At 37.3% G+C, this 23,228-nt stretch overlaps 1 protein-coding gene across 2 annotated transcripts in view; it reads left to right on the top strand.

The window, feature by feature from the left end:
• The window catches only part of cntn3a.1 (contactin 3a, tandem duplicate 1), a 91,277-nt gene that overhangs the window by 30,823 nt on the left and 37,226 nt on the right, over positions 1-23,228 (top strand). For both annotated transcript variants that reach the window (XM_077514681.1, XM_077514682.1), the window contains exons 3-5: positions 1,360-1,492; positions 6,650-6,825; positions 13,527-13,622. In XM_077514681.1, coding sequence (XP_077370807.1) covers positions 1,360-1,492; positions 6,650-6,825; positions 13,527-13,622 — 405 coding nt within the window. The remainder of the gene's footprint in view (positions 1-1,359; positions 1,493-6,649; positions 6,826-13,526; positions 13,623-23,228) is intronic.

Genomic DNA, 23,228 nt, shown 5'->3' with positions numbered 1-23,228 from the left:
TGGAATGGTCTTCCAACAGCTACAATACTTCATTTCAGAGCTGTCTTCATAACCAAATATCTCAAATGTATTACACTTCACTGACTATTATTAATTGCAGTGCACTTTTCTTTCACATATTGATTCCTTTAAGGAGGAAACAATTTAATGTCTTGTATCTCTTGTATCATTTTTCTATCCCACTTTTTCCACATTTTGGTCATGGGTGAGCAGGAGCTTATCCTCTCTGACTTTGAGCAAGAAGCGGGTTATGTGTAGGTTGCCAGCCAATCGCAGGGCTCAAACAAACCAGCATTCACACATATGGGTAATTTAGTGTTCAGTTCCCCTACATGAGCATTTTTGGAATGTGGGAGGAAGCTAGAGCGCCCAGATAACACTTTAGTGTAATGTTATGGAATGACGATTAATTAAAAATATGCTGATCTCTACAGTATTTTGCACTATTATTTGTACATCTTCTTGTTGAAACGTCCTCTCTCATGGTACTTTGCAGACTTGCATCATCTAAAACAGACCACAGTGAGCAGTCTTTTAGCCAGTGTAACTTTCTGAGAGGCTTTTCCTTGTGGAGGTGAACAATCAGCACACGAGGCCCTTTGTCAAACATCTCCACCTTCTCAAAGTTATTTTTGTGGATAAACCTTGTACTCTCAGTGCTCCAGAGACTTCAGGGAAACCTGCTTTTCATACAAATAAGTTGTCTTACCTACACAGCGTTCACATTTCTGTAAAATTTCCCTAAATGCAAATGCATTCTCAAAAAGTCTAATGAATTCCCTTTACAATTATTCCGAGCATCTATTGTTGCAATGCAATTACCATGAGCCCTGCTGACTATTGTATTCACTGTTGCACCTGTCTAATTGAATAGGAATTTCACAAACAACACGACACTGCTTTTGTTTTATATTTCCTTCCTGGATTTAATCAACATTTCTTCAAAAATATTGACTTGATGTTGTGACTTAGACAGCGCACATTGCCGTGACCTGAAAAAGTATGGAAAGCGAGAAGGTCAAAACATGTAGAGGTCCACCATTTGCAGCAGGAAATGCTTCCACTGTTCTGGGAAGACACTCTGGAACAATGGGGAACAAAGGGCCCAATGTAACCTTCTGGTAGTGATAAATAGTTCATTTAATTCTAACAGATGTGTCTTCATAAAAATACTCTCTACTAATGTTCATTGTGGACCCGGAAAGAAATAGATTTCTGTGTAACTTTGCCTTTTCTTACAGCATTAGTTTCCATTTGTTTCCTTCTGTTCTACCTGCTTGCTTGCACAACTATATTTTTTCAGCCTTACACGATGCATCAGTGGTACTACTGATTTATTTTTGTTGTGTCTCCACATAGGTAACAGACTTTTGCTTCGGCCTGTCTTCACCAAACAACCCGGCAGTGTGGTGTTTCCCCTTCAGCCTGGAGAGAATCAGAGAGAGGTGGTGTTTAGCTGCGAGGCCCAGGGCCATCCCCCGCCCTCCTACAGGTAAAGCCTACAGGCATCACTTAATGTTACGGGTGGTAGCAAACTCTCTCAAAGGACTTGTGTTGTAGACTAAAGAGTTGTATGTATAAGACCTGCTGCAGAAAAAAAAATATATGACATTAGACTTGGTTACCAGAGAGACCACTATCCAGTAATCGTTTAAAAGGCACTCAGGGCCATATTTTCCAATTTGTGTAAAATAAAAAAAAAGTCACACATTGCACGTCTTTCTTGTAGCACAGATTCTCCCATTAAACTTAACTCAGTTTACTTACCATGCCAGATACACACTTTGGGTGGAGCAACCATGAAATGTAGATGTTCCCTGTCAAATCTGTCCTTGTGCATATTCTCCCAACAACTTGAGCACTTGTTCTCTTTTGCACTTCAGAGGCTGTAGTAAGTCCGTGCCTGGGGAGGTGAAACATCATATTATACTCGAAGTTCAGATGCAATTACTGTACACATAAGCTTCACATACTAATAACATTGTAATTAGGCTTTATGCGATCAGGATTTTTGGGGCCGATCATAATCGCCGATCAGCGAGTTTAAAAAAAATAAATAAATAAAAATAAAAAAAAGATTTCCAATCACAGAGCCGATAATAAATATGTCTGTTTAAATACCTTGTTTGTTTAATGGTTATTTAAAAAAGAAAAACATAAAATAAAATAAAAAAAAAGGTTTATGCGTTCAGGATTTTTTGGGGTCAATCAGGGAGTTTGGAACTCACCGCTCACCCCATAATGCTCTAACTTCTTGCTTAAATCAGTGGTTCTCAACAGCGGTCCTCGAGTACCCTGTTTTCCATGTCTCCTTCAGCCAACACAGGTGTTTCAAATGACCAGCTAATCAGTAAGCTCTGTATGAAGCCTGATAACGATCCTCAAACTGTGTTGGCTGAGGTAGACATGGAAAACAGGCTGGATAGGGGGTAGGCCTACTCGAGGACCGGGGTTGAGAACCACTGTTGTAGGTTAAGCTCGAATGCCTAACTTACCAGCTACGTAGCTTCAGATTCTGTTGCTGTGGCTGAAGCTGGTTGTATTTGTCCGCTCTCTGCATAGGAAGCTGTGTGAAAAAAACTTTTGTCTCCGGCAGAATTGACATTCTTTTCTCAGTAATTGCTTCGCGAGAATCGCTGAACTCAACGTTCAGTTTGATCATAGTTTATCTGATGTCCTCTTCTCTGTATTTACGTGTTTGTTCATACAAAGCGTCTTCCAGTTCGTTGTATGATTGCCTGAATGTGCATGGCCGGCCCGAAGTGAACGTTACTTACGCTGACTGGTGAAAGATATTAAAGAGATGTTAAAAAAAAAAAAAAAAAAAAAACTAACACACAAACTGTAGTGTTTTTATTTGACGTAAATGAAATGGTTTTCGGACTTTAACCAATCATAATAATAATAATAATAATAATAATAATAATAATAATAATAATAATAATAATAATAATAATAATAATAATAATAAAACCACAAAGGCTAGTTCTTTATGATTGGATGTACGAGGGTGCGAAGGTGGAACTTCCGTCTCTAAACGCAAAGTATTTCCGCATCCCTTCCCGCGGTATTCAAGGATGCTAAAAGTAGATTAGCTTTCGGGTGTCCATATACATTAGCACAAAACAACTTCAGAGTGAACAAGGTTGTTTTTGCTGTAATGTCCTATTTTGCAGATCCGATCAATGACGTCACTCATCGATCGGGCAGATTATGACATTACAGGCGATCACTGATCATGCATAAAATGCCAAAAATCAGCCAATCACGATCAGGTCGATCTGATCGGTGAAAAGTCTAATTGTAATCGAGATTTACAGAAAACTATCATTGACAACTGTGTGTAGTGATTCTCCTTTATAAGAGAAACCTTTGGAATGTTTTTTTTCAAGGCTTGTTGAAAAGAAAGAAACACAGAGCAAGCTCTCACTAATTACGACAACTAAATTAATTTATATATTTATTTATTTATTAAATTATTTATTTATTTATTTATTTATTTATTTATTTATGTATGCATGTATGTATGTATGTATGTATGTATTTATTTATTTATTTATTTACAGATACAGATGTGTTAAAAGGTTCAGACCTTTGTGTGTTTGGCTCATCCATTATGAATATATCCATGGAACTCATCACCAGAGTTTGTTTGCTTGTGTGGCACAGGCCAGAGTTCAGAACTTATAGTACACTAATACATATATTTACACTTGATTTAAAACAAACAAACAAAAAAGCTTCAAACTTCAAAATTAATGATCCCAAACAGGAAAAAAGTACTTTTTTGGGGGACTATAAGCCACTTTTTTCAAGTTTGAATGGTCTTGCGACTTGCGAGTTAAGTTTAAAATTAGAGCTTGTACCGACTTCCAAAAATCAATTAACAACTGGATGTTGATCTGATATGTTATCCTGAACTTACTGTTGTCTCCCTGACAAGACCAAGTAACTCAAGAAAATCTTGCATTGAACCTTGACTGTCAGGAAGAGAAATGTTAGTGTCAATTTTTTCACATAAAAAATTACATGTCAAGAATCCTGTGCCGAACCAAACATCTGAGTTTTGACTGTTATTCATTTTCGCCGTGTGGTCTTGAGTCTCAGCATTTTTTGTTAGGCACCGATCAATGCCCAATACCTCTCTCTCTAGAAATGATGACAAATGAAAACAAAGCAAAATATGTTTTAATTTGTGTCAAGCCCACAATCCATCCTTTGGGGCCATATAGTTCTGCACATTGTAGTTAAATGCAAATAGCCGAGCTTATAATGTGTAATAGGATGAAATGATACCCCTTAACAACAGCTTATTCAGCTCGTGTTATAGCTTGCGCATCCTGGTTGTTATATTTAATTGGAACAATTGTATAAAATTGCATTATGTTTATCAAATGGAGTACACATTGAACAGTTTATTTACTATTTCTGTGTAGACATTCACACTCAAGCTCATCTTCGATAAAACTAGAACTGTTTTTTTTCATCCAAAAGAGCATGTCCAGCTCTGCCGTCACATTAAATTTAGTTTTAATTAGAGCATGTGCCAGGTGGCAGTTGATATACTCCATTTAGATTGCTCACAAGCTGCTATGCGGTAATGCTTCCCTTTCATGGATATGACTTTTATGGATATTCAGGTGGTCGTTAAGGGTTAAATGAACAAAACATATTGCTATCATGACTTTGGCAGCTTTTTGCTTGTTAAAGGTCACTGTTGTGAGTGTTGGAAAAGGCTTTTGGTTTTTGAGGTTTTTGGTCCCTCTGTGGATTGCCAGGAGGAAGGTCTATTTTTAGAGGCACTAAGGACAAATTAATTTGTCTAAAGGTACCCAATGAAGACAGCTAAAGTGGATATAAAAAGTCTAAACAACACTGTTAAAATTAATAATTTCAAAGGCATGACATATACCATGGAACACAGTAAAGTGAATCCTAATGAAGTAGAAGAAATAGGGCACAACAGAAATATTACCAAGAACTGGACGCCCCTCCAAAATTGATGAAAGAGGAGAAGAAAATTGTTCAGGGAGGCTGCCATGAGGGTGCTGCGACACTGAGGGAGCTTCAGAAATCTGTGGCAAGCACTGGTTGTTTAGTATATGTGACAACAATCTCCCACCTTCTTTATATGTCTGCACTGTGAGGTAGGGCAGCAAGACAGAAGTTTTATCAGACAGAGAAGAAAAAAAAAAAGCTTACACTTGAAATCTCATGTAGGAAAATGTTTTATATTCCGATGTTAATAGTGGAATGGAGATTCACCTAGGTCTATTTTTGTATATCACAAAATCCTGGAATTTGAACAGGAGTCTATAGACTTTTTTTATATTAGCCACTGTATATAGAGCCCTGGCTAGCGTGAAGTCATCACCGCCACCCGATGATTTGTCTTAGGTGGATGTGCTCCAGCTGCAACACCAAATCACTAAATCTAATCATCTAATCTGACGTTGAGCACTGGTCTGCTGCATGTGTCACTTTATTCTTGCCCTTTTTCAGTGCTGCCCACAGCTTGTTTCAAAAACCAATGCAATTGGAAAATAGAAGGAGAGTCAAAAATAGAAGCTCGTTTCTTTGAGAGCCAATCAAGACAGCAGTAATCATGGCATTGTGTCGAGTCTTATTGTCTTAATTTTATTCCCTCGTTCTTATCTCCTCTTCTTTGTAATTCAGAATAAAAGATTATATTCCACCGCGACTTTACTCTTTGAAAAATGTAATGAATTAAAAAAAAAAAAAAAAAAAAAAAATGAACAACTGTTTTGCAAAACATCCAAACGATTGATTTACATGATGTTTCACAATGAGAAGAAATCCAACCTTATGATGGAATCATTTTTGGTCACATGGTGCATTGCGTTAGACACAACATGAAGGTTTTTTTTTAGACCATTAAAAATAATCAATTCACATTAACTTTTCTTAAAAAGCCCATCCCAAAACACACACACACGAACGCACACGAACGCACAGATGTGTCTGGTTTGTGGGACGGTGAAAGGACGTGCACATAAAAGAACATGGAATGTCAGACAAGGTTAGTGCTTTTCATTTTGAAGGAAGGCCTCTCGCTAAAAGCCTGAATAAGGCAGAACAATCTTTAGTAAGCTGTTTTGTTGGTCATTTCATATGAATGCATTTTTAGTTGAATCCTGCATCAGACATGAAAATGTGCTATTATTGCTGCCATGGAGACATTTTCAATGCCACAGTTTTTTGGTTTGGTTTGTGCAACTTCCCATTTACAGATTTTAGTTCATAAACAAATGAAGTGGGTTTCTATCTCATCTTGCACGTGTTGTATTTTTGCTTTCATATTTGTATTTTTTTCTTCAAGAATGTGTAAATTACAAACTTGCATTTTTTTGTAATCATAGGTCGCATTCCAAGAATGTTCTAGGATATGGAATTTTTATGAGTGTATGTAAAGAAATTATCACTAAATTATATCTCTTTCAATTGTTACCCATTTCAATCGAAGTCTGATATGCGTTTAAAAGGGTCGGAAGTTAAAATCTCTTTCAGAGTGCATGTTGGGAAGCAATTCAGATATTGGAGAATCTCAGTTGCAGTGCTTCTTCATTCTTGAAAACTATTCTATATTATGACCCAGTTGCCCTTTTCGCTCTGTGTCTTATTTTCACAGGTGGAAGCTAAATGACTCTTTCATCGTGCCAACACCGGGTTCACGATTTTCCCTCACGGGAGGAAACTTGCACATTACCCATTTGAGTAAGACAGACGATGCTGGCATATTTCAGTGTCTGGCATCAAACTCATTTGGCACCATCGTCAGCAGAGAGGCCAGTCTTCACATTGCCTGTAAGTTCATACAGGGAAACTGATCTTTTTTTTTATTTAGGAACCAATTGAATCTTGCTGTTATTAAGAGAAAAGCAATCATGAGAATTTAGAAGAAAATATTTTTCAAATTTCATAATTGGATACATATCTTCAGACTAGAAAATGTTCCAGTTTCAAGCCATTTGAGCTGTGTCCTTGGCAAGAAGTCAGTCAAACAGACACTTTTTCTGCTGGTTATTTTGCCACAGTTTGTGGCTAAAAGGGGTTAAGATATATCTTTGACGAAATTCAGAAATTGAGAAAAAGAGGTTGCAAGTAACCCTCAATTATAGTAATAGATATTTTCTAGAAGTTGTTTTTTTTAAGTGTATCTGTGTTGTTTTTTAGTTTGATTTCACATATTTAAAGTTTGGGTCTCCTGAATTGAACTTGAGATATTTTTAGTTCAGTCTGTTGTTTGCCTGAGTAAAAGTCTCATTGGAACAGATGTAGCATTTTGCTGAAAATATAATGACCCAGCGGGATTCTCGAGGAAATGTCAGATGTGATCTTCCCACAATCACAACATTCTCCATTGAGTTAATAACGAGAAAACACAAATCAGCTTTTCATGTTTATATAATTCACGTTTGCGCTCTTGTGCTTCACTTGAGTGTTTCACTCTGTCTGCGGTTTCTAACCTGAGATCCAATTGATGAATTCTGTGTGATTGTGTGATGGGACCTTGGCAGACACCATATAGATGTGCCTTCATAGGCCTCATCCGTCACATTTTATAAGGGTCTGACGTCTGAGGCATCTCTGATGGCAAGGTGAGCTTAGGTCCTGCACTCCTGATTGGTGTCCATATCAAATGACAACCATCCTATCGATTAATAGATGGCACAGCTAGACGGAATACTGATGACTGTCTGTCTGCCTGTTTGTCATATACAGTAAGATGCACACTAAGATGATCTCGGGGTGCATGGGAGTCACCACATGAACACACTTTGGCTAGGTTTGGTATGTCCTTGTGTCCAGTCTATAGTACAGATTGGTGGGCTGATGTTCTATCAGGTTGTCTGTCATATTCATACCTCCTGTCAAATTTCAGACATGACCTGAACTGCATTTCATTGCGATGGCTGTCATCCATCTCCTGAGTCAGACCTGGGACGCACTGCTTTTGTCAACAGATGGGGACAAGTTTCAGTGTTGATATGTCATACATCATATTTATTGGTCCTGGTTTAACTTAATTAAGTGTGTTGTGTGATTGAGCATGTCTCAGGCCAAGGAAATAACTCATAGTGCAGCAGCCTGTTATGAGAGTCAGTCCTGGGTCATTTGTAACAGACTGTGAGTCCGAGTAGGGCAATATGCTTTTTCAAACACCTCGAGGCTGACATCTCCCTTGGCTACAGTACGTGTTGTGTTAGACAAAGACAAAGCTTCCCTACAATGAAGCCAGGACTTGGATCTTCGTTCGTATCTGATAATATAATCAAGGCTGTTTCTTGAGAAAGCAAGAGGGAAATTATTTCTAAAAACAACACTACATCCTCTTTAACAATGCCTTTGTGTTATGTGACTCCCTGCTGACACTATCAATGTCTTATATTTGCCTCAGCCAGTGATATCACTGCAGATGCAATCCCATGGATGTGCAGTTCATATGTATAAGTTAACATTTGTAATCCTCTGCCAGATGGATGATATAACAGTTTCTCTTACCATCTGGTACAGCCTTGGACCCTGGCAAGTATAAGGATTCTTGATCCGGATGACAACAATGACTTAATTTTATAAGTAGAGGCTCTGTTTCACTGTTACGAGCGCTGGATTGAATAATCTTGGTGATTGTCTAGCCAGATTGCATTTCCTAATCTGCCTAGGTTATTTTGGTGCTAAATGGAAGTGGTTTTGCGAAATGACATCAACGATTGCAGTGTCTGCCATACAGACATGCTGCATTGGGTCACTGTCCTGGTAAGGAGAAATGCACAGCCGAGTGGGAGCTGCGTGTAAATCCACAAGGGTATAACGCTGTGTTTAATGAAGGGTGAAATGACTGTATATACGAAAGCAAAGCAGGATGTGACTCCCTTGTATCTAGCTGTCCGTGATATCTTCTATCAAATTCAGTCCAGTAATTACTCTTGCTTTGCATTCTTCCCGTTTTACCATCTATCTACCCGTGTAAGATATTTGTCACTTCTTCTTTCTGACCTCAACGACATCAGCTATGTACTCATTAGTCAATGATTCTGCCTTAAAATCAGGCCTCATTTGAATGCAGTTTCTATGAGGGAGTCAGTGTTTCTTGAAATCAAATTAAAGTGAATTCTTTGGATTTTTAACCCAAGATTCACAGAATACATTAGTACTGTAAATGTAGTTGTTATTTTGAGAAGAAAACAAAAGCAATCAGGGAACAGTTGAATACATGATGCAAAGAGATTGATGGCCCATTGATTGACTGCAGTTTAGCAGGTAGCTGTTAAACATTTCACACATACATACGTAAAGATGGTGCTTGTGTGGATATTTTTCACCCTGTTGAGGTGAAACACTTTTGATTAGCCTAGGTGTAATAGATGCTTAAAATATTGTACGCAATATACTGAGTGCAGGCAATTGCAGGCTGCAGGCTGCAGTGCAGTCAGAACAAATAACCCTTGCTAAAAAATACAATTTTCAGTATATTACAAAACACATTTAACTCATTACTTTTGCATGTAATGTAATGTAATGTAATGTAATGCATTGTTTTTAATTTCCCTAATACAAATCTGAAGCACAGATACTCTATATTGGTTGAGTCTGTGCAGATTAAGAAATCTCATCATTACACATTTAGAGAAATTATTCGATTTGAAGATTATTTTATGTCTATCTAAGTAAAACGTTGCTCCATCGACTCTCCATCTGGTTAACATCTTTGAAAAGCAAATGCAAGCTATCCGACGTACTTTATGTTAAGATGATAAGCTTCTTTCACGCAATCAAATTTCTTAAAATCTTGCCATTTCAGGCTTTGTATATTCTAGGAGCACACTAGCAGTTGTATGTGAGTTTAATTTTAGTCATAATATATGTTTTGATCCTTCATCCTTTCCATCAGTTTCCCAATCTTAATTTGAGCCGAGGTAGATATATTTTACATTAGAGAAATCTCATGGCACAGCACCATGGAAATTGTCACAAAAAGTATTGTATGAAATAAGAATGGTCTCGTCTCAGTTTAACTCACTAATTTGCTTACTCTGTGTGAAATCTAGGCCAATTGAACACAAAGCTATTTATTCTATATTTATTATTCTTGACTTAATTGAACTTCTGTCATCTAGTAGAAGGTTACTTATATGTCACTGACAGATGAACAAATATACATTTATTTCCCACGCACAACACAGTGGATGGGAATCTGCACATTTTAGTTATGCGGGAGGAAATTTTAAGTATAGTTTGCAGGTAAACAAATAAATAAATTGGTGTCTTTAAGTTATGAAACTTTTGGATGTGTCAGGTTTGGTCAAATTACATTTAAAAGTTAAAAAGCTCAAACAAAAACAAAAAAAACCATAACTGAACTTTAGGTTTGTCTTATCTGTTATATCACAGTTGTAAAAAAAAAAAAAAAAAATCCAAAATGAGTTTACCCTCCAACAGAATTGCTTCGATTTTTCTTTTGTGTAATCTCATTCATTACAGTGGGTCACATTGGAGTAGCTAGCCCAAAACAGCTAATTCACATTCAATTTCATGGATCTGAAGGCACTGAAAATAGCCCGTGCAGTGCCATGCAGGAGCACATGGAGGTGCAGAGTTGTGATAGGCTTGATAAGATGATCCAGGGTGCAGAACAGCTTGGCTTGTCAGGCATTGTTGGCTTTTAGTGTGTCTAGCTCATTTGCACCCCAGCATAGGTGACATGAATATTGATAAGTGGAGTTGCACTCTCAAGTTCAGGAAATCCAATATGTCTCTTATGTCTGTACGCCTTTTCTTTGAAAATAAACAAAACTACAATAAAGATTAATCTGATCATATCTATGTTCTATGTGAGAGGTCATTAATCACTGCTTGTCAGCAGTACACAGTGAATTTATGTAGGTAAGATTAAATCTGTATTGCACAATTATTAGCATGCCTTGGCAAAATGTAAAGTTTTAGTTGATAAATCTGCACGCAAACTTTATTTTCTGTTATTTTAAAAGATAAAAGGGACATACTGTATTACGGAAAATTGATTAATTGCTCGTGTACGAAAATACATTTTAACTTAACCATTTATTTTCACACCTGGAATACTCCTTTAACAGGTATTTTGTGTAATATACAGTAGATACCTGTAGCATTCTCATGACGTGACATCTCTGGAAAATGCCCACGGCTGCCATGTTGAAGGTCGACACATTGTTTTGTTGTTACCTATTCATTGTTGGAATAGTTCAGTAAGCCAATGTCAGAAAATTGTGAATTACTGAGTGATGTTTGGCTGCAATAATACAGTTTGGAGAGAGAAAGTCTCATTTCACTGTTTACTAGCGTCAATTTTGAATTAAGGTGAGAAGACTGAATATTTATCATAAAATAAACGTAGATTGAGGCTTTCACAAAACAGCAGTTTGTTTGTTGAAGGTAAGCTTTAACGCCTAGCAAATGCATGTTACATACTCTACATAAAGTTTACATTTCCATTTTCAATATTTACATTTTAGTTAAGTATGCTTGAGTAATACATATTTATAAAATATGTACCGGGTATATCTTACATGGGATAGTGGTGATTTGTTGTTGTGGTACATACATGCATGTCAGAAATATTTGACTCTGATTGTCAGAATGGCAGCTGATTCCCACCATGCTAACTGCTATGCAGCCTTGTGGATATTGTTCGGCAAAGTCATTGCTGTATTTTGGAATTTAAGCTGTCAACATTTACGTGTCATTAAGTGAAACCATCCCAGCTTTATTTTTTCCACTTGTCTTCGTACGCAGTCAGGCAGTGAGAAATGTGTGAATTGTGTAGAGATCATAGTGTTTTAAGATTGCCAATTTGTCATTGTGTCTTTGCCACTTTGTCCAAGGTTTTTCTCTACACTATTGTCAACTTCTTAGCCCTCATTTTAGCACATCTAAGTAGATTGGAAAATTTATACCAGAGCTGATATCTACTGATTAAGGTTATAGAAAAATAAAAACAAACACAAATGAAGGAAAATGAACATGGTCTACTAATTCTGTTTCAAACCTAGCTTATCCTCCCAATCTCAACCTCCAGCATAGCAGACAAATTAATACTGATCATGTGATTGCCTACTCTCTATTGGCCTGCTTAACTGAGAATAGTATATACTTTTTAATATAATAGTGTATCTTTATCCACCTTGAGCATTTATTCATTTCTCTTGTCTAATTTGTTTTCAATTTATTCCCTCTATTCAATAACCCCCCAACTTCCTGACACTGTATCACCCACCTGTGTCTTGTCTTATTAGTGCAAAGTGTATGTTGGTGTTCAATCACTCATGTTGAATCCTTTGCTCTTTATTTGAGTTTATGTTTGTCACTTTTCTTCCCTGCAATTCTTATGTTTCACGTCCTAATTATTTTTGGCTCAGTTAGTGCTTCTTTCCTGTCTTCCAGTTTCTTTTTTCTTTTTTTTCCGATCAATTTCTTATCTACCTTGTGCTTCTAATTGCCTGCATTGACTTGCACCTGTCTCTACACCGTTGTCACTTTCTAAAGCAAATATGTCATTCCAGCAAGAAAGGGACAAAATAAATAGCACTTATTCTCTTGAGCTTTAGCCCAGATGGGAGGATCTACAATTAATGTTGTGTGAGTGGGTGTATGTGTTCTATAAATAATATTTCTGTAAGAATATCATAATCGATCAGCCATAGTGGTTCCAGAACACCAAAACTAGTAAAGGTAAAAACTAAATACAAACCTTTTAAAAAAAAAAAAAAAAAAGAGAGAGAGAGAGAGAGCAGTTCAGTTTGCCATGGACACCTATAAACAATGTGCAAAGTACAAAATAGGAAAACAACTTTATGAATGTATTAGAAATGCAGAGACCTATTTTTTTTCTCTCAATGTTTTTTCTTTTCACTATTTTTCAGTTCAGTGAAGATTATGTAATTTTTTGGCAGCGCCATCATGCTTTTTATCTGCACTACCTGCAAGTATCTCTGAGATACAGGCAAATTGTTCAAAGATTGCTCCGTCAATGTTCTTATAGTCTCAGCAGGTTGTCAACATGTAATTGGTCTTTCACTTGTAGTCATTTAATTGCTGCTGGTCTTTCTGCAGTCAGTGGATGAAACACAGAAAGTGATAACAATGAGCAATTGCAATTAAATTCACTCATGTGTGACTTATACTAGAGGAATTGCTTTCTGCCCCGGTCAGAAGTATTTAAGCCCTTTAGAGGGCCATGTCTGCTTCTATGCAAACATTTGTGTTCACCGAAAGGATTAAAGCATTATGCATTGAATCACAGCCTTAAACGATAGTCCGAGAAACCAGATATAAATTGGATGAAATGACGAAACCACAGATAGAAAAACACAGATATGACTGGCAGTGCTTTTTTATTTTATTTTTTTATTTTTTATACCCGCTGTACAAACAACTTGGCATTTCTTTTTGGCCTCATATGTGTTTTACAGCTTTTGTGAGAAATGAAATGATTATTCCTCTTTATTGCTTTTTCTTTTTGTAAACAGTCTTGGAGAATTTCAAGACTCAAAGGAGAAATCCAGTGAGGGTTCGTGAAGGTCAAGGAGTGGTCTTACTGTGCGGCACACCCCTCCACTCTGGAGGTAAGATGGCTATTTGTTTTACCAATAAACACTATGCGGAACTTTAATAATTAAGTGATGGACTTTTGAAACGTTTCCATGATCAAGGACGTGAAAAATAAATATTTTTTTTTCCTTTTTAATGGGATGGGATCTCTCAATACTACTATTTCAATTAGAGTGTCATACTGAACAGAATGATGCTGCCATAATCCCAACAAGCAGAACAGTTAATTAGATTTATATACATGTCATTATTGAAAGTTGGGGGGAGGGGTATGAAGATAAATGACCTGTACTATACCATGTATTGGTACCTTTCAGTTAGAAACTTCAATGGTACTTTTATGTGACAATGGAAAAAAATGGGAAGAACAAACTCCAGTAATCCAGTAATGTTCTAGACATAATGATAAAAATATGGAAATTCAGACAATTTGTTCTGGCAATGAATTTCTATAGGTTGGCTGCTCTGCTATGGGCTTTTCTCATCTTTTTCACATTATTTACGCTTGTTTGTAAGCATTTCTGAAACTCAGCGCATTTCTTCACCTGTCTAAAAATGGTCATGGGTGTGCTTTAACACTCATCATTCACCTACAGCACCTGTGATGGTATCTTGCTCTAGGACTCTTCGGCATGGTCACAGGTGTGACCTGTGTACTCTGGAATGCTCTTGGACAGCTCATGGATTTTCATTAGCGATAAGGGAACCTTTTGCAAGAAGATTGGAGCTAATTTTTTTTAATGGTATCGTTGTGAGGATTAGTGACGTAAAATAGCATATTTGCATTGGGGAGGATGCTAGCAAGCCAGCTGCAGCTCGTAGCTGTTACCTTAGCTCCAAGCATTCTGGTAACTCCCGAGATGCCAGGAACAAGATGGGTGACTGTTCAACTTGGGCACACCGGAGCTGGTATAAAAAAATAAATAAATAAAATAAAATAAAATTAAAATAATAATAAAAAAAAAAGCGCTGGCAACTCTGTGGCCAGATGTGTTGAAGCCATTTTCACACTCAAGCAGATACAATTATGCCATCAACAAGTGTTATCATGATTGGTCAATATCCATTTTCCAGACCATTCCCCGCACACTCCTATTGGAAGTTAACATTTATTTTATGCATCCAAAATGCGTGATGTAATAAACTGACCCCATTTCATGATGATAATTTTATCTTGTGTGTGGAAAAAACTAAAAATAAATAAATAAATAACAAGAACAGATTTACAAAAGTGACGGGCCCAGGGTTGAGCTGACATTAATGGGCTTTGCTTTTGAGTGATTGCATGTGCCAAATCCCTTTGCAGTTATTTGAATACAATGTACAAACTGTCTTGTGTTTCATTCGCTCTCCCTGTATTCTCCTGAAATATAACAATCTATTTATAAGAGACAGACTTGAGTCTCAATCTGGAGATGTAGTATCTTATCCTTCAGGGAATGCCAATTAAGAATAGTTTGGTCTGGATTGTTTGAAATGAGCTGCCTTCAAGTATATTAGTTGTTTGTGTATGCTGATACATTGCTGTAATCTGAATTTATATTACAACCATATTTTTTTTGTTGATATCAGTTTAATATGATTGGAAAATTAACATTTTGTTTTCCCCAAATTCGTCAATGAAAGTCGGCTGTACAAAGTGGTTGGAACTTGGAAAGGAGTTTTCACAAATATTTTTAACCTGAATGTCCAGGTTTTTTCATTCATAATTTAATTTATGACTAGCCTAGAATATATTATTTTGCAAAAGTTGACTTGTGCATTTGACTGTGAATAGGCATTTATCTGAGCATCCGGCTATGGAGTACAGATTTGCAATTTTATGCTCTCAATAGATTGTTCGATGCCCTGCTCATTATTAGCCCCTGGACTGTGTTTCAGATGCGAACAGAACAGATAATATGGCCAAATTTGATCATGCAGTATGGGTCCTGACTCATTGTTAAAGGTGAAGTTCCTTGCAAGATTTGGATGCTGCCTCACTTCACTCCTCTTCCACTCCGATGTATACAGTTTATTAGTCTCAAGGGCTGTCGAAAAATCCTTCATTTTAAATTGGTTGCTAACCAAAGTTCAATAATATGCGCAAAGAAGCTATCAGGACAACACGGCTGGCAGACTGAGTGCATGTGACCAGAGTGCGTGCATGGCTTGCACATAGGGCTGGATGATTATGGGGAAAATAATAATCACAATTACTTTAAAATTTAAATCACTATGAATAAAACAATTATCCATTGATTTTAAAACTCTACTACTCAAAACTATGATCATAGCCTTACGCCCATTCATCCCTTCATGTTGAACACTATTCTTGAACACTATTCTTTTTGTCAAGTATTACATAACCTTATAAATATATGAAATTCAAACCCTTTTGCATGTTCATTCTTCATTTTCAAACTTAAGCATTACATTACCCTCTTTTTCATGTTTATTTTACAACTGTAGAAATTATTCATTCAACAAATTATTTTATTATTTAAAAAAAAATGTAATAACACCCCACTGACACGTGACAACTGAGGTAGGTCACACATAGATGCATGATCACACACATACGGTTATGGTTGCAAGGTGGTCTCTAATTGCCCATGTCACATGTACAGTTGACTACATCATCTGCAAGGGGAGATCTTGAAGTTTACCTGTATAAACGCACTTTGCGTATGTCAATCTCATCTCTCAGAATCTAGCAAGTCAATTTGATTCTGCAATGTGAAGCATGTGTGCAATTCTACCAACCACCCTGATTTTAGTAGGAAAAAGGGGATCACCATTCCGATTGCCCGGGAGTCGTCTATGTCCCACCCCACAACAAAGCACAATGGAGCAATTCTACCTGTGCAAAGTGTAGGAAAATACCAAAACAAAGAAAACCACCCATGCACGCTGTTAGGCCGTATTACAAAAAATAAATCAATTTTGTGCATTCAATTTATTTGTTTATATTTCACTAACAGTATAGCTGCACATATTTTAGTGTCACATTATTTTCACCAAGGCTGTCTAATATAACTTTGCATATTGAATAAATATTCATTAAATGTAAATGTCATAATAAAAGGGTTCCTTTCCTTTCCACTGCTGATTTCACCATATCGCATAAATTTAGCCCAAGCCTGCTTCTGGACATGCAAGTAGAGTGCTTTTATTTACGCTGTAAGTCCCTTCATGCCTTGTTGTGATGGATTGTAGCTTTTCTCTTGAGACCCAGCACAGAAATTGAAATGATCCATTTTCTACCAATATTTTCAGCGGCTGTCATCAAAGATTATGACTAGTGATGGAAAGGCTCAGGATCAGACATGATTTAGGTCCTCAATTTTCAGCGTCATTTCTGAAAGCCTGCTAATGTCGGCAATCATAATGATGTATTTGAAAGTGTTTTTCCTTGTAAACATTACAGTCTTACATCCTCACACACACCAGCAAAAGCAAGTAGCACACGTTCAATGTATTTTTTAAAATTGCACATTCGTAATGTGATAAGGCAGTATCAAAATATAATTTGATTATTAAACCCTCTGGGTTTATCAGAGGAAGACCTAATAATGAGAATTACAATAATTGAAAAAACTATGTCAAATAAATGTTTGCTGCTTTTGTAGCAATTACGTTACATCATAAAAATATGATGGGTGGACATGCTCTTAACAAATAATTGCTCCATAATTCATGACAAAAGCAATATGGCTATTTGAAACACAGAAAGGACATTTGACTACACACTCAAAGTTCCGTAAAAGTGAGAAACAAGCTCTCATAAAAGGAGAAAGGCCATAATTCATGATCACAAAACAGGGTCTTAAACGGGGATCTGCCTCATTTCCCCTGTACAGGATTTCAGTATCCCATGCATGATTCAGGGAGCCATTATTTCACTTTCACGATGCCTCAAAGCCTTTTTGACAGCTCCAGAAAGGAGTTGGATGCAGTCACAATGCTGTAAATCTGTGAGCTGGAAGTACTGAATTTAAAAGATGTACAAAATTGAATAAAATGGTAAACTTTTCATCAAACATGCTTTTCTGCATTTGGGTTAGATGTTATTTGTGCCATCCTTTGCTTTTTAGAAGGTCTGAATATGTGTGGTCAGACAGAACCTAATGCATCTGACCTCTTTTCACTAATGGAAGGAGTCCTTTTATATCTACTCAAGGCTGAAATCACTTGTTCTCTTTTTGGATTGCAGCTACCTTCAAACAGGATGCTTGCTGGCGACTAACAACACAAATAGCTTGCAGGGTTTTTATGTGCGTGACCTAAGCCATTTCATGGAGGGAATGTGTGTGTTATGAATACAAGATAGCTATGGGAACACATTTGTGAGTACAGTTAAACCAAGATCTGCCTTGAATAGCTCAAATGCACTAGTAATTGAAGCCCCACCCCAAACTATTCCTAATTGCCTAATACGCTAAATATACACCAAACTGAGATCCCAAAACTGTTGTGTGCTGAGAGGTAGGATCCCAAACGCAGAAACAAATAAGTCTTTATTTATTCACATTGAGAGGCAGAAACTAAGAGAGCGATACACAGGAACAGTTGAGCAATAATCCAGCAAAACACACACAATTTTCAGACCCTTAAATAGACAGTCAATCAATCTCATTAGTTGTGGCTAGACATGATGTGAGTACGAGTACTGACATGGAATTCTCTGATTGGCTGTTGACTCCGTAATTACAGATAGTTCCTGACATCAACAAACATCATATAGCATAAAAGATCCTTGACATCATATAATCTAGACATCATATAGCCTAAAACTAGTTGAAACTGGATGCTGTCAGATCAATACCAAAACAGACAGGTCGTGAACTCTGGCACATGGTCAGGAACCCTACTCAAACTTAACCCAGGCGTGACCCCAGACATGAAACAAGACCCAAACATTACTCCTGCATGACTCGAGTCATGACAAAAACACATTCATATCATTTCAAACTCATTTCAACATTACTCTAAAAAAATAAATGCCTTCCAAATGACTCCATCGTTTTCATTTAAAGAAGTGTGAGTACGCTGGCGAGCATGTTGCCTTCGCATCGCGTCAAAATAGCAATTACTACTTTTTTATTAGCCAATGCTTTGGCTACATCTTGTGACATCAGAATCAGAATATTGCAGAAAGAGCACAATAATAGGCTGATAGATTCCACAGGTGAGTTTTTCAGCGAGGAGCTGAAATTTGATTGCACAGTATTTAAAAAAAAAAAAAAAAAAGTTAGGTGAAATCATCGAGGGTTCTCTGCATACACGTTGGAACAAGTTGTCCGTATGCACTCCTCGGGTACAATCCACACTTGTGTAAAGCCAGTCTTGTTTCACAATGTCCTTGGACTGTCATGTTCTATTTTTCTTCCTTCCTCTCACGCCATTACAGGGGAATTGATGCTGCCTGTTCATTATACACAAGCTAAATGGAATTGCAATGAAAATATGCCAGTCACTGTCATACATTTTTGCATTATTCCATTACAGCCCTTTCACTGAATGAAAAATCAACAGATCCCCAGTGTTTTCAGCTTGCCATTTCCTGTTTCTTTCGATAAATCTTTAACCAACCAATTAAGGATTCTTTCTTTGTTGTTATTGTTGCTTTTGCTGTTCCCCGCACCTTTTGGAGGATGTTTCCAAAGTGGCATTAAATATACATGATCTTGTTAGAATGAGTGCTGGGATGTATTATTAAGGCACAGGGAGAATATTACAACTGCTCCTACTGTGACTCCAATGGACCAAGTGAGGAAGTTATTATTGATACATGTCACAGAGGCAAGTGTGAAGTTTGAACGTCAAGGTAGAACGTATATATGTATCCATAGTTTCAGTCCGGCGATATGAATGTTGTCTATATCTAGGCCTGTCTCATATCTTGAGTTTGACAATCAAAATTCCATTTTGCTGTGATCATAATTACTGCATAATGGCAATGGATAGTTGTGGTATGAGAAGCATACTTCCTTAGTTATTCTCTCAATCTAAAACAACTGATAACAGCTATACAATTGGCTTGTGGTCACATTTTGGTATATAGGCCAGATAACCGTAAACACAGTGGCATCACTTACAGTATGCAGTTGGCAATGGATGACGTCTTTTGACTTTTTTTTTTCCATTGTTACCTGAGACATCATCCTGATGAGGTTAAGGAATTAACTAGACTCTGATTAAGAGATGATGATGATGATGATGATGGTGATTTTGCTAACTATCTCTTCTCCATATGTAATCATTTAACGACATGAAAATAAAGCAAAATGGTCCAAATATCAAACTTTATTTGTAGCTGTATCAGAAACTGTCTGTGAGAGGAGAAATGCTGTCACCTTGTCTCTTAAATGATGAGTGTGACTGGAATCTGGTCCATGCTATGTTGTACCTTCATTTCACTGACGGTTGTGTTGCTGAAAAAAAAAAAAAAAATCCTTCATAGATCATTACTTCAGTTTTTAATTTTCAGCCTGTCTTGACATTACTAAAATTGTGTAGTTGCTTGACTCTCTTGGCGTGTACTTCTAAGCAGACGTACTACAACAGGTTTCAGTAACAAGTCAAAGCTTACTTCTTCCCTTTCCCCTAAAGGAAAAATGTGAGAAATACTTATCTGGTGTAGGAGTGTCCAAAACACATTGCTATTATTCCCTTTACTAGACAGTTGAGTCATCGTTTTGAGCACTTTTTATAAAGGCTGCCTTCGGGACAGGAATATTAAATGGTGCAGGGCAGCCTATCTCTGGGTCAATGTGTCAAAATATCATCTATGTTTTTTGCAATGTTGCTGTTGCAAAGCCTCTCTTCAACTTCATTTGTATTGTGGGGATTCTTATAGGAACTCCATTTAATGAAGAATGAATATCTAAAATCCACTGGAGTAAAAAACAAAAAAACAAAAAAAACATTTGCTTCCTTCCTGATTTCTGATTTCTGATTTATTTTTTGTCCCCCTTCATATTTATCACAAAGTAAATATTTCAGATCGTCAAACCATTTTTAATAACTTTCCCAAGTAAATGTCAGGTGCAGTTTCTTAATTATTTTTTATTGGATATGGTCTGTGAAAAAAGTATGTGCGCCCTAAACCAAATAACTGGTTGACAGCCCTTGACAGCAAAAAAGTGAACTTGAGCATTTTCTTACTTTGCTTAAGTTTGGAGGAATTTTGGCCCACTGTTCTTCGTAGAATTGTTTTAACTCAGCCATAGTGGAGGGTTTTTGAGCACAAAGGTCATACACATCTCAATTGGATTTATGTCCAGACTTTGATTTGGGCAATGCAATACTTCACTTTTTTTTTTTTTCTTTCTTTTTTATTTATTTATTTTTTTTTAAAGCCATACTGCAGGGAACTTGCCGGGATGGTTTGAGGCATTGACCTGTCGCGTAATCCAAGTGTGCTTGAGTTTAAGGGCATGGCACGATTGCTGGATGTTTGCCTGCAGGATTTTCTGGTAGACAGCAGAATTCATTGTTCCATTAATCACTCTGTCATCAGGGTCCTGAATTAGCAAAGCAGCCCCAGATCATTGCACTGCCACCACCATGTTTGATGATCATGTTCTTTTTATCAAATGTACAGCCTGGACACCTTTCAGGAAGTTCGACTTTTGTCTCAGTCAACAAAATTTCTCTCTCAAAAGATTATGAAAGTTTATTCTTGGCAATAGTGAAATGACTTTCTTTTTTTTTTTTTCTTTTTTTTTTAGCATGAGCTGTTTTCATCTTGCAACTCCTTTTTTTGCCTGTTGTAATTCTCATTAGTTGAATTGCAAACACTGACCTTAACCCGGGATTTACACCGGTGTGTTGCGTCTCCGCTCTGTTGCGTCTTGACTGCATGCTCCCGACGCGTCAACTTTTTGCCCAATTCACACCGGCTCCGCACAGCTGCGGTCCGGCAGCTCCGTCGCCGACCACTTCCCGCCGTGTCTCGCGTGACCGCGCGCGATCATGTGGCATTAAAAACAACGACAAACACATAGAAAGTCTGTGCTCAACAGATAAGCAGAAAGAGAGGTGGACTTTTATTATTTTGTGGCTTTCCATCGCCAATATAAACCTCTCCTCGTCCATGTTCGCTGGTGTCTAAACCGTGAATGAGCACCACGGCCGTTAACTCAAGGCCCGGCTACGCCCACATCACGTTTTGCTAGCATGCTTGCGAAATAGGAGCTGGCGAGTGTTTTATCTTGAAAGGTAACAGGAAATTTATTTTGAAACTGCGTCGGTCTTCCTGTCCCGCTCGATGTGTTTTGTGCTAGCTTGCCATTTGCCGGAGGCCGACGGATGCGGCATCCGGCAAAAATAGAAAATATGTCTTCGCCGCAGCTGAGACGCAGTGGACACGCAACGCACACGCAAGTGGTGTAAATTGCACCATTCGAATTAATGGAATCTAATTGGTTGCGTCGCAGCAACGTACCGCAGCCGCACCGCAACCGCATCCGGTGTAAATCCCGGATAACTGAGTCTACTTTGTTCACTTGTGACCTACAGGAAGAGTTAAAGTTGCACTTTTGGAATATTTTAGGGATTTTAGGTTGTCCGACCACTTCTGAAAGATTCACCACTATTCCTAGGGCTCTTCATTTGTAGACAATGGCTCTGGCCATTGTTCACTTTCAGTCCAAAAGCCTTGGAAATGGCTTTGTAATCTTATCCAGACAGATGAATTCCAGTTACTGTATTTCTCATTTGTGCTTGATTTTTTTTTTTTTTTTTTTTTTTAACGTCATACATGATGTTTCACTTTTACATGAATGGCCATCTATAGATATGCTACCAACTTACCATTATTGTATTCGCACTTCAAAATGTTTGCTTTGTTCTTGTTTGCTGCAAAACCAATGTTTGTTTATGTACAGCACTTTGTATACAGCAATGCCTGTTCTTAAAGCGCTTTATAAATAAAGTTGAGTTGAGTTGAGTCTAGAAAAAATAAACAAACAAACATACAAAAAACATTACAAAGATTAAACAACTACAGTTATACATTAAGAAGACAGGCATACCAATGTTTCCATACTTTTGACTGGTAGTGAATTGCACTACATCCGTTTGTGAGTGACACAAAAATTTCATTTTGGAGACCTTTCCAGTCTACCAATAAAAGTATTCATTTAATGCTCTTAGTACAGCTTGCAAAGTGTTCACTCGCACAGAGACAAACATCTCTGTTGCATTAGTCTATCGTGGCCTTCTTAAAAGCACTCACAGAACATCATTATAGGTCATCTGAAGCCGAAACATACTTGCATTTTTGTAATAATGCCAAAGGTGAGCTATATACAGAGGTGTACAATAATGATTTTAACAGGATCAACTTCGCATCACCAGTACATGAACCAAACTTGCACAGAAATGTATTAGCTTGGGCATACAATATCCTACATTGCCTGTAGATATCATCATCATTGGCCATATCGGCAGTGATGATGTGTCCAAGATATTTTACCTTATATATTGCATTTAACTTCACATTTAACAAATAAAAATCAGGATAGTTCATGTGTTTGTCCTCCTTAGTTCTACAAATCATAACCATAACCATCGAATCCAGTCCCATCTGGATAAGGGATGTGGCACAGTGAGGATCCTCTTTTTGGACTTCT

The sequence above is a fragment of the Festucalex cinctus genome, chromosome 2 (genome assembly GCF_051991245.1).
Source record: "Festucalex cinctus isolate MCC-2025b chromosome 2, RoL_Fcin_1.0, whole genome shotgun sequence".
NCBI lineage: Eukaryota > Metazoa > Chordata > Actinopteri > Syngnathiformes > Syngnathidae > Festucalex > Festucalex cinctus.
This window is presented reverse-complemented; position numbering and strand designations above follow the sequence as displayed.